The sequence below is a fragment of the Dendropsophus ebraccatus genome, chromosome 15 (genome assembly GCF_027789765.1).
Source record: "Dendropsophus ebraccatus isolate aDenEbr1 chromosome 15, aDenEbr1.pat, whole genome shotgun sequence".
NCBI classification, from domain to species: Eukaryota; Metazoa; Chordata; class Amphibia; order Anura; family Hylidae; genus Dendropsophus; species Dendropsophus ebraccatus.
This window is the reverse complement of record NC_091468.1, coordinates 7129412-7154131: the sequence shown is the minus strand read 5'-3', so window position 1 is coordinate 7154131 and position 24720 is coordinate 7129412. Positions and strand designations below refer to the sequence as shown.

The window sequence follows — 24720 nt, the reverse complement described above, 5'->3', positions numbered from 1 at the left end:
ATTCATGACTTCAATCATTCCGATAGGATGGAATCCCGTAGAACCGGAATCCTTGTCACTTCCACTTGTGAATCACTATCCCAGTTTCTAGGTGGTTAAAAGTGAAGCAGATGGTATCCAGATGTGGGAGCGCGGATAAGAAAGCTGCAGGTCCGGTTTGATGTTCTGCGCGCTGCGTCCTATCTGGTGTCCTCGGAGACAACAGGTGAAGAGATACGGGATCTATAATGCAAGTGCAATGCAAACAAAGGAAAACGCCATCAGTGAAACAACTGTAGTAGTGTATAGCTGGGTTACGTCATCTGCTCCTATATACAGTGTCTATGCCTCTCTTAGATATATGGAAAGGGTTACTGACGCTTTGCAGAAATCAATAGTACAAGTGATTTTGAGAAACTGTGTAATAGATTTTTTATTAGGCAAAAAGCTGTCTTGCAGCCCCCCCCCCCCCCCCCCCCCACACACACACACACACACTTCTTATCCGCTCATTATCAGGCAAAGTCGTCTTCATTACAGAGAAGCAAAATAAAGACGGCTTTGCTAAGTCCATTATAACCTATAGAGGGTGGAGGGGCGGGGTATGAGAGAGCAGAAAGAGGAGAGAACCAGCCTGTGCAGTTTGGAGACTGTCTGGGCACCTAAAACACTGGATTCACAGGCCAAAAAGGTCAGTGCTTATCTGGGAGCTTGGTGATATGAGATTGCAGGATGATGTGCTGTGCAGTGCTGCTTTTCCTCCTCTTTGCTCACTCCCCCCTCCCCCCTCCATAGAGCATAGTGGACACAGAAATCCTAATTCTTCTGAAGTGAGGGGGGGGGGGGGGTAGGAAAGCAGCTTTCTAAGGACAGAAGGAAACTCTTTTGCTTTATAAAACCTATTACAGAGTTTCTTAAAATCACTTGTACTATTGATACTTATTCATTTCTGAAGAATGATAATAACATGACAGTTAGGCCGGGTTTACATATGTCCGGCGGTGCGGCGGCGGAAAACGCATCTTTGAACTGATCCCATTGTTTTCAATGGGATCGTTCAAAATGTGCGGCGGTGAACTAGTGGCCGCTACATCGCCGGACCGTCGGTGCGTTAGGACGCATCTTGCAGCGTCCTGGCGGACCGCCGCTCCGGTGATGCGGCGCCGCACCAATTCAATCGAATTGAGCGCCGGATGCCTCGCCGGGCAGGACGCATGCCGTTCGGCTCTGGCATCCGGCGTTCAGGCAAATAGTAGCACAAAATAAACACATCTCTCCCCCTGTGTGCTCTCCCCCTCCCCTATAGTCCCCCCTTGGTCCCCCAGTAGTATATCGCCCCCCCTGTTTCTCCTCCAGTAGTATATAGCCCCCCTGTGCGCTCTCCCCTTGTAGTATATAGCCCCCTGTGAGCTCCCCCAATTAGTATATAGCCCCCGTGAGCTCCCCCGCAAATCCCATTGAAAATGACAGGAAAACATACTTGGAAAAAAAATGGCAACTGATGAGAGCAACTTGTGACAACTGATGGAAACTGATGACAACTGATGGAAACTGATGGTTTTTAATGAAAAGAAGGATAGAAAAACTGATCACAACTGATGCATTTTTGGCATCAGTTGTGGTCAGTTTTTAGGCAAAAAACGCAACTGATGCCAACTTATATATGTAAACCCAGCCTTAGGTGAATGCACCGCAGGGAGCCTTCACCTCTAGATGCTTTTGTTTTTTAATCTTTCACCAAACAGTGAGAGTTGGAATGCAATATATCTGTGCTATATATTAAAGGGAAGGTGTCACCTAGATTTTCTGTTACTGATTAGAGTCCGATATTAAAACTTGTTCTTTTATTCTAATGTTTCTATTTTCTGACTTTTTTTTATTTCCCCTTTTGTACATTGTTATGGGGGCGGCCATATTGCCATGGCTGTTCTTAACAGCATTCAGTAACATGCTTTACAACAAGCCTCGTGGACATAGACAACAATAGACAGACTCTGTCCCCTTGAGATGAATGTGAGACATTACTGAGCGCGCTCTGTGACCAGTGAGGAGGTCATTCCACAGGGAGCTGCTATCGTCTCCTCTACCTACTGGTGTCACATAACGCTGCAATGCTGCACAGATCACTTTACAGCAGCCTCCTCTTATCACCACAGACACAACAGGAAGTCTCAGCTTAGTTTTAGCCCCAGTGGTGAGAATGAGAACTGCAAGATATCAGGATTATTATATAATATAGATGGAAAAATGGAACATTAGAAAAAAAATGTCTCAAAAAAAACATAATTTATACAGTAAGTCATTTACTGATGACACATTCCCTATAAAGAGGATGTCATCTATATTAGAGATGATGGTATCAGTCATGTCTGTACAGGAAAAAGATGAGATTTTACTTAAAGTGGAAAATAAAGTCCTCTATCTAGGAGGTAAAGCTTCTGGAAAGTGTGCTAACCAGTACAGCATATAGGTCTCTCCACCAGGCTGTATGGGTAGTAGATTAAATTCATTCATCATCGCTCTGTCAGGCTCAATATGGCTTCTGTCTGCCATGTTTTCATAATCTTTTGTCATCCAAATACTCCAATTAACTGCTATGCGTAAAGATGGATCGGTGCCTTTGTATCGCCAACCATGCACTCAGTACACATTAACCTTTGGGAGCATGCAAAATAATGAGTTGCTGCTCTTTGGCAGAAATCAGATTTCCTCCACATATGTCGGCTTGGCCAAGCTAGTGTGCATATTGTGAATACGGCAATGAGCATGTCTAATGCCGGCTGTCCTCTGACACATTAACACCGACCATGGAGAACGGGGCCGCTGTGTAACTGGAGCACGCCTCCAACTTAGCAGGTAATAGTGTGTGAGCTCTGTCCTCTGTGTAGCCGTAATTCCAGAAAACTTCTGAGGAATCATAGTGATCGCTGGAAGGTAGGGAGAAAAGGACTCGGCGCTGTACCGGCTCTGATCAGAGAGGATCGCAGTGTATGGACTCACGGGCTATGTTCACACACTGGTTTTCAAGTAGTCATTTTACAGCTCAAAAAAAGCTGTTTGTTACATTAAAAATTTGCCCCCCCCAAAAAAAATTACAAAAGTATTTTTTGCCTTTTTTGATTTGAGGCATATCATGAGCCAAATTATAAATTATAAATTATACATCAAAGTTCAAACATTAAGTCATATTTTGGGCTGTAAACGGTCCCCAAAAAGGGGATCACCGCTTACTTTCAGGGCAGTTAAATTAAGGTTTGTGTTCAACAGAACTCAATAGGCGCTTTGGCAGGACAGGGCCTCGGACCGGACGGGTGGGCGACGGGACGGGCGGGGGGGTCGCTTGAACTTGCTGACGGAACGCGTGGGCAAGGGTAGCACCGGGGTCACTCTCATCCCTCCACTATTCCTTTATCTTGGTTTGTACAATAGTGCATGTGTTTGGTCATTGTGTGTATGTTTCATTTTTATATGTTATTTGCTTTGTACCATTACCTATGCATGCATTGTATACTTGTATCTTGATATCAGTGAGGGGTGCTGGACCTTCAAAGCATGATTTATTCATGTGGAGGACCTCGGTTTGAGGGTTGACTGAATGTAGTTGGTTTTAATCGCTGTATACAGCTTCTTTCTTCTTTTTGTGTTTTTATCTGCAATTATTTAATAAAGTATATTTTGTGTATTATTTCGGATGTGCTGAGCATTTTCTTCCTTCAGGCTTGCTTTTTTGGTTTATTACATGTATTTTTTATTGAAGTAGCTCGCACTCCATCTGCTTTATTTTCAATTTATTCAGTGTGCGCTCACTGTTGTAGGTTGAACCTATAGTCTCTGGCTTGTCTGACCCAAAAATACATGTATAAATATATGCAAACCTTGGATATGTCTATATACTGTAACTCTCAATAATGTTTATGCTTTTCTTTAGGGACCATAAAGTTAACTAAAAAAAAGCCATTAAGAAAGGTGTACATAGAACAAAAGGGGGACAAAAACTAAACCAGTCCCCAACGGTGTTGGTTCCTTCCATTTGCTTTCCGGATCAGGAGACCTTGTTGTCCTTATTTCCCACCTAAGGAAGACACCAAGTTCCTCTATTCTGGAAAACAAGAGAAAAGGGTGGCATGACCCCCCCCCCCCCCACACACACACACACACCTACACCTACACCCCCCCACACCTACACACAAACACACACACTCACACAGAATATTGTGTAACTACAGCGTACGCCAGGACTTTGGTATTTGTAGATGACGGTGCTGAGGACTGTGTTGTTCATTAGCCATGCCAATAATATCCTGACCGGCCCTGAAATGATGTCATTCGCACCGCGACACAAAGAGCGCAATGTCCATCTCCTCCCAGCTGGACGGTGCAGACTGATCTTCTTGGAGCCATCATGGCCACAGTCCAGTCAGCAAAGTGAATATGGTCAGACAGAACGCTGTGCCTCTCGACAAAGGGCGGACCGAACCAAGCGTGTCCGTCACTCAGCGCTATAAACAAATAAAAGGCTTCTTTCCGATGATCGACCTCTTTATTAACGCTTCTTTCTTGTATTTTTTTTTTCTTGTATTTTGACAGACAAATAGTTCACATAGAGAAGGAGATTGGAATTGAAGTCTACGCGGAATCTCTGAATAAAACGCTACCTTGGAATCGGGGTATGAATCAGAAAGTGGATGTTTAATGCTTTGAGTGATGTAATTTGTTACCAGGGGGAGCTGGGGAAGCCTGCGGAGAGCAATGAATGAGCTGGATGTATCTTATGTAAGCCACACACAATGTCTGCTTTATCTGACATGGACCGTGCCTTAAGAGATCTATTTCGCTATTACAGAGACACATTTAGGACAGGCAGCACAGCGCAGTGTAAATTAATGTTACTCCTATTTGTGCATGGGGAGTCCGGGAATGAAATGCAGGGAGGTACTCCGCCACTGCCGCTATTGTCTCTTATAAACAGGCAGATGCTATCCACTATTTATTTATTTTTTGTATTTTTACATCATTCATAAATGCATTTATTTATATGAAGTCCTGTACGAGGTTTGAGAGGAGGAGATCCAGACACTTTATAAGAAGGAAATGATTACTCCACCCTACTGTATTTACCCAGTAAATGGGATATAGGAGAATTCTGAGTGCAAAATATTCTGCTTAAAACGTAATGGGGTCATCCACCTGCTGATAAAGTATTCGGGCCAAGTATCAAATAACATAACATATGTGCCCACCTATCCGATCCTGAAGACATTCCCCTGAACCTGATTCACACCCTCTTAGTCTTGTATTCACATCCCCACAGCTCCAATTTCACACACATGCCCCCCGAGCCTCATATTCACATCCTCCAAGTATGATTATTGCCCCTGTCCACACACATTCAACACACACACACTGAACTGACAGCAGTATTTAAATGGTGTTAAAACACTTCAGTCTGGGATTGCTATAGGCTGCCTTTAACAGCCCATAGCAATTGAGTGAAGAGAACATCGATCAATGCAGTACATAGGTATTGCATTGATTTCTATGAGCAATCATGGGATGTGGGACTACAAATAAGTGAAAAAGAAAAGGGTTTTGTAATGTATAGAAAAAAATCCCATCCTATAATAAAAGTATAAATCACCCCCCTTTTTCTGCTTTATCAGAAACGTGCCAAAGTAAAAATTGCAGATTTTTGGTCACATCACATCCAGAAAAAAATGATCATCAAAAAAGTCACTTTTATGCAAGCAAGCTATAGATGAAAAGTACAGATCATGGCGCAAAAATGATGCCACAAATAGCCCCATAGATCAAAAAATAAAGGTGTTATAAGGGTAACAATAGAGCAAATATAAACACATTTATCAATGATTAAAAAGTCCAATAAAAAAAAAGCTCTATAGACTTGTAATCGCAGTGACTTGAGGAACAATAGGTATCATGTCATGTCACAACATGGCAAATATCTTAAAGCAGAACTGCACAAATAACTTTTTTCTGTTTTGCAGCATATTTTATAGAAAAATTAAGTGTGTCATTGGAAAGTACAGTTGGTGTTGCAAAAAATAAGCGCTCTTGTGGGACTTAGGTGAAAATATTAAAGCACTATGGCCTTTTAAACATGAGAAGCAAAAACAAAGATTGGCTAGGTGATCGAGGGGTTACATGGAGTCCCCGCCAAACTGACTGTTCAGGGAAGAGTAAAAAAAGACAGTAAAATTCTATATTCTCACTACAGGATCTGAGCAGGAATAGGCATCCACCTGTCAATATTGATGTTATTTATCAACTTTTTCTGCTATAATTCTGTAGTGGGAGCATAGACTGTTACTGTCTCTCATCTGCCTCTCTTGCTGAATTGGAAGTGTACCAGTAAAATAAAACCAGTTACACTGGTAAGAGAGGGAATAGCACTATAATCAGTTCTCGTGCACCTAGGCTCTATATATATGGAATTAGGCAGTGCCGTGCGGCTTCAGTACACACAATAAGGTGGTTCTCCAGTGATGTAAGAATTTAGCAAAATGACGGGAAAAAAAGTCACAGGCACCCACCAATCCGATGCATTAATGATTCAGTTTATTAAGCAAGTATCATACATGCAGGGAGGGAAGAGGCTAAAGCAGGTGTGTCCTCACTGACTGACAGCAGTCGTTTCGCACACAGAGCGCTTCCTCCGGTCTGGGACAGGTCGGTGAGTGCCCATTACTTTTTTTTCTTCATTTTGCTAAATAAAAACAGCGTTCAAGACACTGAAAACTACAAAATGATATTGTTATGTAGATATTGTAGTTATGTAAATGAAGCATTTTCAGGGATCTGACAGCATGTTGTGATATTTTGCTAAATTTTTCTTATGACCAATTTGAATCCTTACCTAAACTAACCTAACTTTACCTAAACTAACAGACTGGAGTCCTTACCTAAACTAACAGCTATAAAACGGTATAAATAACTACAGGACACATCCGTAAATAACATTAAAAAAAATACACGGTTTAATGTATTTGCTCCAAAGCTCCTGTAAGATACACGTATAGGGTTTCCCATCCTCTATAGAATCCGGAGGATTGGTGGGCTTACTGGATGAAACCTTTTCTCCACTTCTCTATCGATTGCTATCACATTGTTAACCGCCCGTGAATCGGGCCCCTGTTGTTTCCTCCTCGTTGAGTAAAGGAGTCTTAGACTTGGAGGAAGAAACTGAGAATATGTTGTAAATGTTAAGCTTTGATGAACTACAGAGAAGAAAGGGCCGGAGACATGAAGGACCATTTAGAGGTGCTCTGCTAGATGGAAGCGGAGTGCAGAAGGTGTCCCGTGTTTGGAGCAGAAATCCAATCATCCAGCGTCCTCCGAGCACCTGCCTGCCGACTAGATGTCCTCAGGGTGTTCCTGTGTATTCTCTGTGCAGTGCAGAGATCCTGCCAATATCCTCTTGCGAGGAATAATCTTGTTGTGTCTGCTAACACCGTACCCGTATTATGAACCATAAAGTTCTAGCTTGAAGTCAGAATAATCTTGCACTTCAAAAATGCCGTTTTCATAAGCTTTATGTCATTTGGCAAACACTATCTATTGACTTGCTCCCACTTTCAGCCAGAGAAAGGGAAGGGTGTGTTATCCCCGGCTCCCAGGTCGCTCTCTACATCCTGTTCAGGCATTGACAGTCTTTCATTTTTTTAAGACTATCCTTTCAACATCGGCTCTTTAGACATGACATTCTCTACAGTAACATTTACATTTTCAGGTCAAATGCATTACTGCCCTGTCAGGATGGCAGCCACACAATATAACTACATCTCCTCCCCATAGCAGTCTCGTATAATAGTCTGCTCTTCTCATTCAGCATAGTGAACCTTCATTGATTGAACGTTGCACATTTCCTCTTACAAGTTACTCTTCATTTCCTATCACCTTAAAGGGGTAGTTCACTAAATAATTTTCTTTAAATCAACTGGTATCATAAAGTGCCAGAGATTTGTCATTTACTACTATTAAAAAATCTCCAGTCTTCCAGTATTTAGCCTCTCCTGTATGTCCTGCAGGAAGTGGTTTCTTTCCAGTCTGGAGAGCAGGAGGGGTTTTCTATGGGGATTTGCTCTGGACAGTTCCTGACATGGACTGAGGTGGCAGCAGAGAGCACTGTATCAGACTGGAGAGAAATAGACCACTTCCTGCAGGACATACAGCAGCTGAAAAGTACTGGAAGTAAATTACAACTCTATATAACTTTCTGACACCAGTTGATTTAAAAAAAAAAATTTTGGTGAACGTTGAACAACCTCTTTAACCGATACAAACAGTGGAGTACTTTGCTTGTGTATACTGTATACCTTGACGGCATGTGCCATGTTAGGGGTCGGACATATGGGACTGGTCATGTCCAAGGGGTACTTGTTACTTCAGTCATGTTCATACAAGTCTTATAGTCATAGATGCATACTGTAAGCATCAAACGCCCACACCCAGAAAGAAAAACACTCATGGGCTTAAGTTGTGTGAAGTGCTGCAAGACATCTTGAGATGTGTTATTGTCCACCTGGCAGCTACTGGTTCAACCTACCAGAGGTTTGTGCTGTAAATGTCAATTGCCTTTTTCTATTGTATCTTAGTGGAGTTTTTTTATTTTCTATACAAGGAATCCTCTCCAATATATATAACCTCTTTGAGAACACCATCCCTAGTGGGGACCAGACGTCTGGTGAAGGATATTCAGTAACTTTATAATATATACATTTCTACCCTTCTTTGAGAGGACCTGACTTGTAGGACTAGGGTGCATTTACTTTTTAAAAGGGAACTATGTCCCTATTGTGCATGAGGTGCTGAGGATGATGGTATATCTCTTATGGTATGTCTCTTACCTTCCTCCTCAGGGCCGTTCTGTTGCTGTTAGCAGTGTAATTTGTCCAGAGCACCGTTAGGAGCACTGCCCCACCCCCAAAGACTCGGCCTCTGCTCTGGGGGCGGGACAGTGCTCCTAACGGTGCTCCGGATCATTTACACTGCTAACAGCATGGGAACAGCGCCGAGAATGAAGGGAAGAGACATACGATCCTTCTTTGCGTCTTCCGTGCAATACGAGGATATCCGCAGCTTAGATTCGTCTAACCTGCTAACAGTTCTCCTTTAAAAAAAGAAACTACTTTTTGGTGGAGCAGGACATATACTTTGCATGCCATAGACAATAGGCTGTATCCCTGTTTTCCTGGACTCTAGCAGCACCAGGTACGCCTGTACGTCATTGCTCTTATACAGGTATCTTCTCTCCTGATAAAGTGTAACACATCCTGACACCAAAAACTATTGGAGAGACTTTTATTGTAGTAAGTCAAGCAGTGAAAGGGTCTAATATTTCCATTATGATGTTTTCTTGTATTTCTTTACTTTTATAGTGGAAGAGGATTCAGCAAGAGAGGTGAGCGCATTATATCTTAATGATTTTGGGAGAAGATGATAAAATATAACTACGACCGTAAATTTAGTATTATTGTGTTAAATTAAAGTATAAAGTGATTTGGTTTTACATCTGGGGGCTGGGTTCACACTATGTATATTTCAGGCTGTATTTGGTCCTCATGTCAGGTCCTCATAGCAACCAAAACCAGGAGTGGATTGAAAACCCAGAAAGGATATGTTCACACAATGGTGAAATTGAGTGGATGGCCGCCATATAACGGTAAATAACTTCCATTATTTCAATATAACAGCCGTTGTTTTAAAATAACAGCAAATATTTGCAATTAAATGACGGCCATCCACTCAATTACAACATTATGTGAACATAGCCTTTCTGTGTTTTTAATCCACTCCTGGTTTTGGTTGCTATACAGCCTCAAACATACAGCCTCAAATATACGTAGTGTGAACCCAGCCTTACATTGATTGGCAGCAGTAAGGGGCAACATGTCTCCTCTGCTGCTACCAGTGGCTATTGGAAACTGCCGGGCTGCACAAGCCCTGGTCCCAGCACAGTTAAATATCCCTAATGCTAGTGATGCCGAGCCTCCCCTGATGTCTATTCTGATTCATGTTCTTGTTAAAATAGACATTACACTTGGGAAGCTGCTTGTGTCAGCAGTGCTGCAGCTGCTTGAGCAGTCCCGCAGTTCCTGACACAGCTATTGGTAATAATGTATACAAAATTATATAACTTAATTTAAAAAATTGTAAAAAAAAAATATGGAATTTAACTGGAACACCCCTTTAATTGTATTTAAAATTCACACATGAAAATATGTAGACCATAAAGGTATCATTAATGTCAGTGAACATAATCTTAGTTTTCTGATTTAGCGAAATGCATCACTTTGACTTTTTCAGGACCCTGGCGGCGGCGGCGGCTCCCTGAAAGTTGTGCACTTTGGTTTGGTGTAATATAAGAAGAAACCTGCAATTATAATATTCATGTTTAATACTTTTATTTTCAATCAAGTTTTTAGTAATTGTAAATTTGATACATTTTGTACTTTTTAAATAAATAAACTGTATACCCTATAGACTCAAGGTGTATTTTATATCCTTTATCATATCCATGACTCCCACATAAGATATCCCCATCTAAACCTGCACACATAATGCCGGGGTGGCCTGTGACGCTTTCTCACCTTGTTCCCCAGCCCCCCCTTTTTCAGTGCATGTGGATTGTATGAAGTGGGAATGTTGATGTCATTAACATGTAACCATGTCGAAAACCCCTCCGTCACCCCGATAAGATATTTTTGCATTTCCTGCAAATTATCTCTCTGTTCTAGCAATCCACCCTTGTAATGCAGATTTGACTTCCACTTAAGTCAGTGAAAGGCATTCTATTGAGATACTAGGAGATAACATCTTCCTTTAGAATACCTCCATGAAAGAGCAGCCGTTCGCAGGCAGAAGCCTTTTGCTAAGCAAGCTCTCAATTTTCCTAATCTAGAACTATAATCTTGCTCAAATAACCATTATTTTTCCTTTAAGAAACATATAAAGTCCTTTTATCCAGCATTCCAATTTGATCTTCCTTCTACTTCCCAAAAGAAATTATGCAGAAGTGTTAACCTTTCTCCGCCATTATACAATCCTGTGAAATGAAAGAAATAGCAGGTTTTTTTTTCCCGTGATATCGTTTTCATTTTGTATTCAGGCAAACGGGGGATAAATGTATTTTTTATTGACACATGTGAGAGACCGCGTTCTGTAAAATAATTTACCGGCGACTATTTGTTATGGAACGCGGCAAAGAATCCGGCTATTTTGTACAGTCGCACCCCGGCCTCTCGTTGCTCATTAAAATATATTCTATTCTACGCGGATGAAATCATAGACAACTCTATCAGCCGAGGCTTAATTATTTATGGCTCTAACAATAAGTTGTCCGGCAACGGGGCAGAGCCAGGTATAATCTAACAGTCTGTTCCCTGACAATAAATGTCAGAGAGGCGAGGGGAGCGCTCATAAAATAACCTCCTGGAATTGTGTGCAAGTATCTTGTGTGGACGTCTGTATTAAACAGTACTTAGGGCGTAATCGCTCGACTTATGTCGGTTCTTATAAGCTTAGAAACATTAGGATTATGCAGCAGACGTCGCTACAGAGAAGAAATAAGAAACAGATGGTGTTATATTTACTTGGCCCTTTGTCAATTCTAAAAAATATATACATATATAATATAAGATCTGAGCTATAGAGCATAGACAGATACAGTATACAGTTTAAAATCTATATGATATTGTACCCTCTCTGTTAAAGTATGTTCACACGATGCACATGCGCTGTTGAGCTTCTGAAACCGATCTACAAATAATTTAAAATACATAGGTTTTGGTTTTTTTTGGAAGATTGTATTTGATAGACAATCTGCGTAATGTCAGCATACCTTTAGGAGATGTTCACACACTATTTTATGAAAGTATTATATAATAGTCAAAGAACAGACATAATGCATGGTCCTAAATTATGTCATGTTATTTTTTTTACACAGTTTTTTTACACTGTGTGCGCTCTGGTATTTTACCGTAAGTATAGCATTGTTATATAGCTGCCTTTAGGAGACTGGACCTGGATACAGTAAGTATAGCTGTTATATAGCTGCCTTCAGGAGACTGGACCTGGATACAGTAAGTATAGCTGTTATATAGCTGCCTTCAGGAGACTGGACCTGGATACAGTAAGTATAGCTGTTATATAGCAGCCTTCAGGAGACTGGACCTGGATACAGTAAGTATAGCTGGTATATAGCCGCCTTCAGGAGACTGGACCTGGATACAGTAAGTATAGTTGTTATATAGCAGCCTTCAGGAGACTGGACCTGGATACAGTAATTATAGCTGGTATATAGCTGCCTTCAGGAGACTGGACCTGGATACTGTAAGTATAGCTATTATATAGCTGCCTTCAGGGGATTGGACCTGGATACATTAAGTATAGCTGTTATATAGCTATCTTCAGGAGACTGGACCTGGATACAGTAAGTATAGCTGTTATATAGCAGCCTTCAGGAGACTGGACCTGTATACAGTAAGTATAGCTGTTATATAGCTGCCTTCAGGAGACTGGACCTGGATACAGTAAGTATAGCTGTTATATAGCAGCCTTCAGGAGACTGGACCTGGATACAGTAAGTATAGCTGTTATATAGCAGCCTTCAGGAGACTGGACCTGGATACAGTAAGTATAGCTGTTATATAGCTGCCTTCAGGGGACTGGACCTGGATACATTAAGTATAGCTGTTATATAGCTGCCTTCAGGAGACTGGACCTGGATACATTAAGTATAGCTGTTATATAGCAGCCTTCAGGAGACTGGACCTGGATACAGTAAGTATAGCTGTTATATAGCTGCCTTCAGCAGACTGGACCTGGATACAGTAAGTATAGCTGTTATATAGCAGCCTTCAGGAGACTGGACCTGGATACAGTAAGTATAGCTGTTATATAGCTTGAGAACTAAAAATAATAATGTAAATTACAAACCGGCTTTATATCACATACCCTGTTGATTTAGATTGTGAAAGTTATAACAGTGTCACTTCAAAGTTTAAAAAAAAAAAAAGTTTTTCCCCTCATTTCTATGGCCTATTTATTTTTTTATTTGAACATCATAACCTTCAAGAGGTTTTATCTACTGAAAAATTCACATATGGCTTGAAGGGTGATCATTACAGTAGGTTCTTTTGACATGTCCATGTCAGAGCTGGGAATTCACCAAATTCATGTCAAAACTGGAAATAATTGTGTTATTATTTTCTACCTGTAAACCATAGCCATTGTCAAGAGCTTTTTATAATGATTTAATTTTCTATTCAAATGTGGAAAATATTAAGGATCACAATTGCCTTTCATCCTGTGGATGTGGATTGCGTCATGAAGATGATCACATTTGGGTTTATTCAGTTTGTTAATACGATGTATAAATATATGAACGGACAGTACAGGGATCTTTCTTGTGACCTTTTACACCTCGGCCTGTAACCATGATAAAGCTCGAGAAAAGAAGATTTCTCTCCATAGGGCTCTTTACTGTAAGGGCAGTAACACTATGGAATCTCTGTCACAGGATGGTTGATTCAAATTTAAGAGGGGGCTGGATGCTTTTGTTATGCGTTTTATATCTGTACAAGGTATTTATTCTTACAGATACTTGGAGTCAGGAAGGAAATTTTCCCTAATTGTTGGGACAAATGACATCAGCCTCATGAGGTTTATTATACCTTCCTCAGGATGCACAGTAGGGTTATAGGTTAGACTTCTTGAATCTTTGTCTTTTTCCGTCTTACTAACTATATAACCACAATGGCCATACGTTTTGTCTAGCAGAAAGATGGTTTCACCATCATTACAGACAGGGATTCTTTACTGTAAGAGCAGTGAGGCTATGGAACTTATGATGCTGTAAGGGTTGTCTCATTAAACATATTCATTCTTCTGTTAAAATGTAGAGGGAGTCAGGATATGCATGTCTCACTAGAGTTGGGACAATCTTCATTCATCCCATGAGGTTGCTTTGCCAACACGGAAGGGTTATAGCTTGGACTTCATTGACCTTTTCCTTTTTTCAAACATAATCATTAAACAAATCCCCAATTTAAAAAATGAGAAGTCCCAGGCCAAAAAGTATCAAAGAACAAGAGAAAAGTGTTTATGAGTGTTAATTAGGCATATACAATGATAAAAGCTCAAAAGAAATAGTATAGAGTAACGCAATAATAAAATACAGTAAATCTGCACTCTTGGTTTACAAATTGTAAGAAAAGAGGGGCTGACATAATAAAAACCCTTTGATTCAATAAAAGCGTAAGAGTAGGTACAATGTCCGATGCACCGCTAAGTGATAAAACAGTGTCCAGAATAAAGCTTAAAGTCTTCCTGTCATTATAACTTTCAAAATCTAAATCAATAGTAGATGTGATACAAAACAAGTTTGTAATATACATTTATTATTTTTTTTGTTGTTATCTCCTGAAGGCTGCTATATAACAGCTATACTTACTGTATCCAGGTCCAGTCTCCAGAAGGCTGCTATATAACAGCTATACCTACTGTATCCAGTTCCAGTCTCCTGAAGGCAGCTATATAACAGCTATACTTACTGTATCCAGGTCCAGTCTCCTGAAGGCAGCTATATAACAGCTATACTTACTGTATCCAGGTCCAGTCTCCTGAAGGCAGCTATATAACAGCTGTACTTACTGTATCCAGGCCCAGTCTTCTGAAGGCTGCTATATAACAGCTATACCTACTGTATCCAGGTCCAGTCTCCTGAAGGCTGCTATATAACAGCTATACTTACTGTATCCAGGTCCAGTCTCCTGATGGCAGCTATATAACAGCTATACCTACTGTATCCAGGTCCAGTCTCCTGAAGGCAGCTATATAACAGCTATAATTACTGTATCCAGGTCCAGTCTCCTGAAGGCTGCTATATAACAGCTATACTTACTGTACCCAGGTCCAGTCTCCTGAAGGCAGCTATATAACAGCTATACTTACTGTATCCAGGTCCAATCTCCTGAAGGCTGCTATATAACAGCTATACTTACTGTATCCAGGTCCAGTCTCCTGAAGGCTGCTATATACCAGCTATACTTACTGTATCCAGGTCCAATCTCCTGAAGGCTGCTATATACCAGCTATACTTACTGTATCCAGGTCCAGTCTCCTGAAGGCGGCTATATAACAGCTGTACTTACTGTATCCAGGTCCAGTCTCCTGAAGGCGGCTATATCCCAGCTATACTTACTGTATCCAGGTCCAGTCTCCTGAAGGCTGCTATATAACAGCTATACTTACTGTATCCAGGTCCAGTCTCCTGAAGGCAGCTATATAACAGCTATACTTACTGTATCCAGGTCCAGTGTCCTGAAGGCTGCTATATAACAGCTATACTTACTGTATGCAGATCCAGTCTCCTGAAGGCAGCTATATAACAGCTATACTTACTGTATCCAGGTCCAGTTTCCTGAAGGCTGCTATATAACAGCTATACTTACTGTATCCAGGTCCAGTCTCCTGAAGGCAGCTATATAATAGCTATACTTACTGTATCCAGGTCCAGTCTCCTGAAGGCTGCTATATAACAGCTATACTTACTGTATCCAGGTCCAGTTTCCTGAAGGCTGCTATATAACAGCTATACTTACTGTATCCAGGTCCAGTCTCCTGAAGGCTGCTATATAACACCTATACTTACTGTATCCAGGTCCAGTCTCCTGAAGGCTGCTATATAACAGCTATACTTACTGTATCCAGGTCCAGTCTCCTGAAGGCTGCTATATACCAGCTATACTTACTGTATACAGGCCCAGTCTCCTGAAGGCAGCTATATAACACCTATACTTACTGTATCCAGGTCCAGTCTCCTGAAAGCAGATTTTCTGACTTTTGCTGGTTGTAAAACAGAGACTAAATTCAGGCGTTCCGGCCAGTACAGAGAGTCACAGCTCAATGTGTCCATCAATCACATGACTGCCTTCTCTCTGTGAGCGCTCAGACCATATAGTGGTAGAATGAGGAAAAACCCATAGAGCGCAGATATGGAGGGCAACGCTGCAACCAAATGGAGAGGTAAAAGAAGCGGAAACGGGGGAGAAGGAGCCCTGTTACCCGACATATATTTCCCTGCTATACTGAGCAGCTTCTTGCAAGTTCAACTCTTTATAACCGTTAGGAGCACTGCCCCGCCCCCTATAGCGCCGACGGCCTGCCCACTCCATTGATTATCATTAGAAGGAGTGGGCCGGCTTGAGCTCTGGGGGCGCGGCAGGACTCCTAACGGTGCTCAGTGCCGTGAATTCATCTACTAACTGCACGGGAACAGCACCCTGTGCACATTCAGGGGGTATCAGCAGGTTAGCTTAATAAATCTCCCCCGTGTGTTTTGGAAGATTATTCCCTTTTATACCCTTATTAAGAGGCCGATCCATCAGTTTCCATCAGCATTACTCAGAGATACTACCACTAATACCGTCTAATTCCGTCCTATTATTACACCATTTATGGCGGCTTTCAAAGTTTCTCCCATCTGTTGAGGAACTAGACGTCGATGCTTGGGAATGTTATAAGTGGACGATCTGGGCAACAAAAATGATACAAAATAAAAAGCAGCGGGTTATCATATACAGTGGAGAGATAGAGAAGGCCTTATAATGCTGCCATATGTCATGTGTCGGGGGCGGCTGGGGATTGTGGCCGTGCTGCTTCTGTCAGTAACACGTCCTAGTCTATAGTGTGCCGGATTAGTATGACACCAGGCTGGAGCCGTAATCCCTCCCTATTATATTAGAATCTATTTATCCTGCATGTTAAGAGGCTTTCCGCTTACAAAACACAAAAAGTGTCATTTTAAGTGAAATTTGTTACATCATTACCTGCAGGCGCCTCCTGATGTCGGATTCAGAGTTTATTGGTGCTGTTTAAATTTTTTCCTGATAGTCCGTTGTTTGTAGTGTTTTATATAGTGTTATATAGTGTTGTATGTAGTGTCTTATATAGGTGGACACTGGCATCACTGGCTGCTGCTCTCTAGTAACTGTATGTAAAGCTCTGTCCAGGACAGGGGGAGGGAACCTCCAGCCCTCTAGCAAAACTACAACTCCCATCATGTCTGCACAGCCAAAGCTTTAGCTGGAGAGCCAAGGTCTCCTATCCCTGGTCTAGAGCATGGTTGTCCAGCCCAAAAAAGTAGCCTCACCTAATATTAATCATGGAGGTGCCATAGACTTAGCAGCTGCTTTCTATGTGTCGGGTTCATTAATATTTCACTGTCAGTAAATTTTTTGTCAAGGTGCCAATAATTTTGAAGTGTTTCTAGTATCCAGTGAATAATACAGATGTTGGAGTTCTTCTTCTGTTCAGTAAATAAGGATAGTGACATAGTCCACATGCTGTCAGCAAATGAGGTCACCCAGTGACAAATATCCTCATGTTGCATACAGACACACCAAAGCTATGGATGTATTCCAAATATTCAAAAACAAAAGCTGCCGCCTCCGTGAGTTCTGATGTGTGACTTGGCAATCATATAGAACGACTCTTGATAATATCTTGTTTATAGTTTTGCAACATCTTCATTTCTGTGTATACTCAATAGTTTCTAATATTTAATGTAGTTAGTGATCTTGTGATACCTTCAGAGCGGCAGTAACAGTGTTTTATGTAGATGTATATTATATCTAGAGATGAGAGAACCGGGTTCGGGTTTGAGTCGATCCGAACCCGAACTTTCTGCATTTGATTAGCGGCGGCTGCTGAACGTGGATAAAGCTGTAAGATTGTCTGGAAAACGTGGATACAGCCAATGACTATATCCATGATTTCCACATAGCCTTAGGGCTTTATCCAACTTCAGCAGCCACCGCTAATCAAATGCTGAAAGTTCGGGTTCAGATCGACTCAAACCCGAACCTGGTTCGCCCATCTCTAATTATATCTTATCTGAAAAAAGAAATGGATTTATGGTTTGCACTGCTTACTACAGCTTTGTAAAGTCCTTCATTCTGCTTCTGCCTCTCTGTGGCATAGAGATATAGAGATATATCTCTCCTTCACTCCTCATATTAAATCTCTTTTACGTTCCTGTAATCTGCATCTAAAAAACATCTCTAAAAACTGTCCCTTCCTTACTGTCGAATCCGCTAAAACTCTAATTGTTGCTTTGATTCATTCCTCCAGACTACTGCAATTCCTTACTAATCGGCCTTCCTTCCGCTAAACTCTCCCCTCTCCAGTCCATTCTCAATACAGCGGCCAGGCTCATCTCCCTGTCCAGCCGCTATACCGATGCCTCCCCCCTGTGCCAGTCACTATACCGATGCCTCCCCCCTGTGCCAGTCACTATACCGATGCCTCCCCCCTGTGCCAGTCACTATACCGAGGCCTCCCCCCTGTGCCAGTCACTATACCGATGCCTCCCCCCTGTGCCAGTCACTATACCGAGGCCTCCCCCCTGTGCCAGTCACTATACCGAGGCCTCCCCCCTGTGCCAGTCACTATACTGATGCCTCCCCCCTGTGCCAGTCACTATACCGATGCCTCCCCCCCTGTGCCAGTCACTATACCGATGCCTCCCCCCTGTGCCAGTCACTATACCGAGGCCTCCCCCCTGTGCCAGTCACTATACCGATGCCTCCCCCCCTGTGCCAGTCACTATACCGATGCCTCCCCCCTGTGCCAGTCACTATACCGAGGCCTCCCCCCTGTGCCAGTCACTATACCGAGGCCTCCCCCCTGTGCCAGTCACTATACCGAGGCCTCCCCCCTGTGCCAGTCACTATACCGATGCCTCCCCCCTGTGCCAGTCACTATACGGATGCCTCCCCCTGTGCCAGTCACTATACCGAGGCCTCACCCCTGTGCCAGTCACTATACCGATGCCTCCCCCCTGTGCCAGTCACTATACCGATGCCTCCCCCCTGTGACAGTCACTATACCGAGGCCTCCCCCCTGTGCCAGTCACTATACCGAGGCCTCCCCCCTGTGCCAGTCACTATACCGATGCCTCCCCCTGTGCCAGTCACTATACCGAGGCCTCCCCCCTGTGCCAGTCACTATACTGATGCCTCCCCCCTGTGCCAGTCACTATACCGATGCCTCCCCCCTGTGCCAGTCACTATACCGAGGCCTCCCCCCTGTGCCAGTCACTATACCGATGCCTCCCCCCTGTGCCAGTCACTATACCGAGGCCTCCCCCCTGTGCCAGTCACTATACCGAGGCCTCCCCCCTGTGCCAGTCACTATACCGAGGCCTCCCCCCTGTGCCAGTCACTATACCGATGCCTCCCCCCTGTGCCAGTCACTATACCGATGCCTCCCCCCTGTGCCAGTCACTATACCGATGCCTCCCCCCCTGTGCCAGTCACTATACCGATGCCTCCCCCCTGTGCCAGTCACTATACCGATGCCTCCCCCCTGTGCCAGTCACTATACCGATGCCTCCCCCCTGTGCCAGTCACTATACCGATGCCTCCCCCTGTGCCAGTCACTATACCGTGCCTCCCCCCTGTGCCAGTCACTATACCGATGCCTCCCCCCTGTGCCAGTCACTATACCGAGGCCTCCCCCCTGTGCCAGTCACTATACCGAGGCCTCCTCCCTGTGCCAGCCACTATACCGATGCCTTCCCCTGTACCAGTCACTATACCGATGCCTCCCCCCTTTGCCAGTCACTACACTGGCTTCCTATTAAACACAGGATACAATACAAAGTCCTCCTGCTCACCCATAAAGCTCTCCACAGTGCTGCACCTCCCTATATCTCCTCCCTCATCTCCGTCTACCGTCCTACCCGTGCCTTACGCTCCTCTAATGACTTACGACTAACATCCACCTTAATCCGCACCTCTCACTCCCGCCTCCAGGACTTCACCCGAGCTGCACCAATTCTATGGAATCCATTACCCAAGACTGTCAGACTCACCTCCAATACACAAAGCTTCAAACGTGCCCTCAAAACACATCTGTTCAAACAGGCTTACCAGGTTCCCTAATGTGACTGCTACCCTCAACCCCTGCCCCCCACACACACAGACACACACACCTCCACCACGCACACACACACAGACACACACACCTCCACCACGCGCACACACACAGACACACACACCTCCACCACGCGCACACACACAGACACACACACCTCCACCACGCGCACACACACAGACACACACACCTCCACCACGCGCACACACACAAAGACACACACACCTCCACCACGCACACACACACACACACACACAGACACACACACCTCCACCACGCGCACACACACACACACAGACACACACACCTCCACCACGCGCACACACACACACACAGACACACACACCTCCACCACGCGCACACACACACACACAGACACACACACCTCCACCACGCGCACACACACACACACAGACACACACACCTCCACCACGCGCACACACACACAGACACACACACCTCCACCACGCGCACACACACACACACACACAGACACACACACCTCCACCACGCGCACGCACACACACACACACACAGACACACACACCTCCACCACGCGCACACACACACACACAGACACACACACCTCCACCACGCGCACACACACACACAGACAAACACACATCCACCACGCACACACACACACACCTCCACCACGCACACACACACACACACACACACACGCCAAGCATTTAAGCACTTAGACCTGTGCATGCAGGCATTGGCTGGTGACAGGTTCACCCACCCTTACCCGCACTGCCTTATTTATAAAGATGGCCGGACCATAAGAACAATGATGCACTTTGCCCCTCTGCCATTTTGTCTCGCACCCCCTCCTGATAGTGTGTAAGCTCATGCATGCGAGCAGGGACCTCACTCCTCATGTATGGATAATTATATGTATCTCTGTAATGTCTCTTTTTTGTCTATGTATGTACCCCCAGAATTGTAAAGTGCTGCGGAATCTGTTGGCGCTATATAAATAAAAATTATTATTATTATTATTATTATTATTATTATTATTATTAAAGCAACTAGTCGCCACCCACTAAATCAGACAACCGAAAATTAAAGGGGTTATACAGACATGACCACCCTCTTCCAGAAACAGCATGACTCTTGTCCTCAAGTTGGGTGTGCGGGTTTTGCAGCTCAGTTCCATTAACGTGAATGGAGCTGAACTGCAATACCACACACAGCCTTAGGAGAGGGGTGGCGCTTTTTTACAAGAAAGTAGCTGTTTCTTTTTTTTTAAATCCTGGATAACCCTTATCAGCTCCAATAATATTTATAAACTTAGGGCCCTATTACACTGGACAAGTATCGTGCGAAAAATCTTTAAATCGTTCGAATTTAAACTATAATCGTTCTGTGTAATTGCAGGCAACGATCGAAAAATCGTTCCTGTGTCGTTGATCGTTGATTTAGATCTGAACCTAAAATTATCGTTAACCGTTCGCTAATCATTCGCTCGTTTGCGATTGTTTATCGTTAGTCGTTAATCGGTAAAAATCGCTCAGTGTAATAGGACCCTTACAGATCAGCCACTGTGCTGAATTGAAATTCAGAGAAATTCCCATTTTTCGGTATATGCTAATTAGCAGGTCTGGGGCTCTGGAGGTCGGCCCAGTGCACTGATCTCTCCGCCCATTGCTGATGTGCCTCATTATTATTCACAAAAGGGAAATGTTTACATACAGTATATGAATAATAATGAGGGGCATCAGTGATGGGAGGAGAAAGTGGGACACTGGGCCCACCTCCAGGGCACCATATACAGCGTATACAGAAAGACAGGAATAACTCAGGAAGCGGGCGGTGGATTATTGTTGTGAGGGTCACCGTGCGGCGGCACCAATCCGTAAGTTTGACAATCACTACTTGAGCAATTCTACTGATAGATTTGCTTTAAAGAGGAAGTCTGCAGAGGGTAAAACCGGTGAAAAATGTCACATACAAGTTATATAAGCGACCACCAATAAGAAAAAATCTGAACCACTCACATTAGTTCGGAAAAAGGAAAAAATTATTTTATTATTAAAAACACCATAAAGACATAAATATGCAAATACGACTAACAATGGTCTGCGACTGCTAACATATAACACTAGAGCAAGAAAAGGTGGAAAACGCTGCTCAGATGCAAGTGACATAGAAGCTAAAGAGCAGCAGAGGATACAAGAAAATATACTAACTCCTGGATACAGAGAAGCACATACCCCACACTGCAAGTGCAGATGGTACAAATTAAGAGCTTTACCTGTCAATGTGTCATAGTGACGGAGTCCACACACAGCCCCACTTACAACAGTGTATATATATATATATATATATATATATATATATATATATATAAAATTCTCCTACATCCAAGCATCTAATAAATAAATCTAATGCAAAAGAGACTTTGCAAATAGTCTGGATTATAAATGTGTCTCCATGGCTACAGACTACAGACAGACTTTGTGTAGTCTGATCCTGCAGCCTAAGGGTGCTATTACACGGGCCAATCAATACGGTAAATGAACGGCAATCTGCTAGATCGGCGCTCGTACACTGAGCCTATCATACGGTCCAAGAATCCTTCAGCAAGGGCTGCATGGACATAGTTAGCGATGTCAGTGCATGTAAGTTTTTACATTACCTCTTCACATTCCCGGTCACCTCTTGCGTTCTGCATGCTTCTTCCCCGGTCCCATGCGCTTCAGCTCCAGAGCTGCATGTCAGAGCAGACAGGACGCTCAAAAGAGTTGAATTTTTATTTTTTTTTTAAAGAAGATTGATGCTGCTTTTACACAGAACGATTATCAGTTGAATTTCGGCTCATGTAAACACAGCAAACGATTAAGCCACGAGCGAGAAATCGTTCATTTTGATCTTTCAACATGTTCTCAAATCGTCGTTGGTCGTTTGCTGAAAATTCGCAGATCGCTTTCACTGATTTACCCAATGTGTGAGATGAGCTTAAGCTATCTTAATACGATCACAATAACGATTTTTCTAACGATTTATTCGTCTAAACGCTGATCGTTAAAAAAAAAATGTTGCTTCAAAATCGTTAAACGAGCGATTGGGCGAATTATCGCTCTGCGTAAACGCAGCATCAGGGGAAGATTTATCAAGGTGCACTACATCAGTACATCAGTCGTATTGCCTGCTCCCTAATGGGCGAGCAAAGGGATGGGGCGTTGCCTCCTCCTGCGCCATATTTATCATGATTTACACCCGATCACATGCGTATATAATGATACAAATCTGGTGTAGATTTGTCCCAAGTAGTCCGCCAGGGATTATTTGTATATCAGAGAAATCTTTATTGTCGTAGGGAACCTGTCACGTTGAATAGGCAGTCTAGGCGTCACGCTATAGAGCAGTCATATAGAGTTTTGTGGGAAAAGTTCTAGGATAACTGGTAATTTATTTATTCTAGGGTATGTAGTCAAGTGGGTGGTCCTGAAAAGTGATTGACAGCTATCTGTGCATATGTGAGTATAAAGAGTGTTATCAATGACTAAGGACCACCCACTTGACTACTTAGTCCAGAAAGAGTAGAGATTTACATTACAATGATGATGATTGAATGTTTTTGCTGTGGATTTTTTGTATTCTGGGAAGGCTAGCCCCGTCACCTCTGGCAATATTTCTTATCATAAAAATTGGTGACCCATATAGCTATAGAGCAATATATAAAGCACCTTATCACTGGCCACATGGTGGGTCTAATTCTTTTCAATAATCAATCCCTCCTATGGAGCCTTGGTGTATGGTGCCGGAGCCAGAACATAAGGCAATCACAAATTACAAACAATAATGCAATGTGCACAAAGCCTTACAGTTTGTGGTCTGCCAAGAACTCTAGTTCAATATCCATTAATTGAGCTCAAAGGGGAAAAGAAAGAAATTAAAATGGCAGAGCCCCATAGCAAACTTTTGAGTGGGCCCCTCCCGACTGACCACAAACCCATCATGTGTAGTCATAACCTTTAACATTTGATCACTTGCAGTTAAAGGGATATAAGCAGCTCCCTGAAGGCCACCGGGTGCTGCAGATTATGATTTCTCAGGGGGCCCGGTGTATTGCAAGAGTCGACCACTGGACCCCCTGATGCGGCGGGCCCCTTAGCAGTCGCTTTGGCTGCTATAGTGGTAGTTCCGCGCCTGTTCAGCCCAGATTCAGCAGAGCTAAATAGAAGATGTGGAGGGAGAATTGTGTTAGTTGATTCCTTCCCAGCTCAGAGGAGGGGGATGTGTAAGAGTATGGTGAGTGTTAGGAACTTAGGAAGGGGGGAAAATAGACGGATGAAGGGAAGAGAGTAGGATAAGGGTGGTGGTGAGCGCTCGTGGATGTACCCTGGCAGAGAAAGTCACCTATGTAAATTGCCCATAATTTAGTTTATGTTAAAGTGCTTCCCTCTGTAGATCACAAAAGGGGCAGAAAGAGGGCGCAAGGGGGGGGCGGGGATTTTGGTGACCCTTGTCTTCTTATTATCAATATGCAAAAATCCATAGAGATTTATAAAAATAAAAATTGAAAAAGGGATGTCACAGATCAACTTACATGTTCTTTCCTCTGAGTTATAGGTGGTGTACCCCAAGTTCTAGGACTGGTCCCGCTTTAGTTTAACTTGTTTGTTAATGCTATAGAGGATGGGGGTAGTAGTTGTACTAGGGCTGTTTCTATCTCTGCAGATGACACCAAGCTTTGCAGCACAGCCATAAGCCATAGCAGGTATAGGAAAGGTTGGCAGGTTGGCTGTAAATTAAATCCGATCCCTGCTGATCCCT

The 24720-nt window shown here is 43.2% G+C and overlaps 1 protein-coding gene across 4 annotated transcripts in view; it reads left to right on the top strand.

The window, feature by feature from the left end:
* Window positions 1-10466, top strand: part of WDPCP (WD repeat containing planar cell polarity effector) — a 209634-nt gene extending 199168 nt beyond the window's left edge. For all 4 annotated transcript variants that reach the window (XM_069955284.1, XM_069955283.1, XM_069955286.1 and 1 more), the window contains 3 exons: window positions 4567-4646; window positions 9375-9397; window positions 10303-10466. In XM_069955284.1, the coding sequence (XP_069811385.1) occupies window positions 4567-4646; window positions 9375-9397; window positions 10303-10356 (157 nt within the window). In that variant the 3' untranslated portion in view covers window positions 10357-10466. The remainder of the gene's footprint in view (window positions 1-4566; window positions 4647-9374; window positions 9398-10302) is intronic.
* The last annotated feature ends 14254 nt before the right edge of the window (window positions 10467-24720 follow it).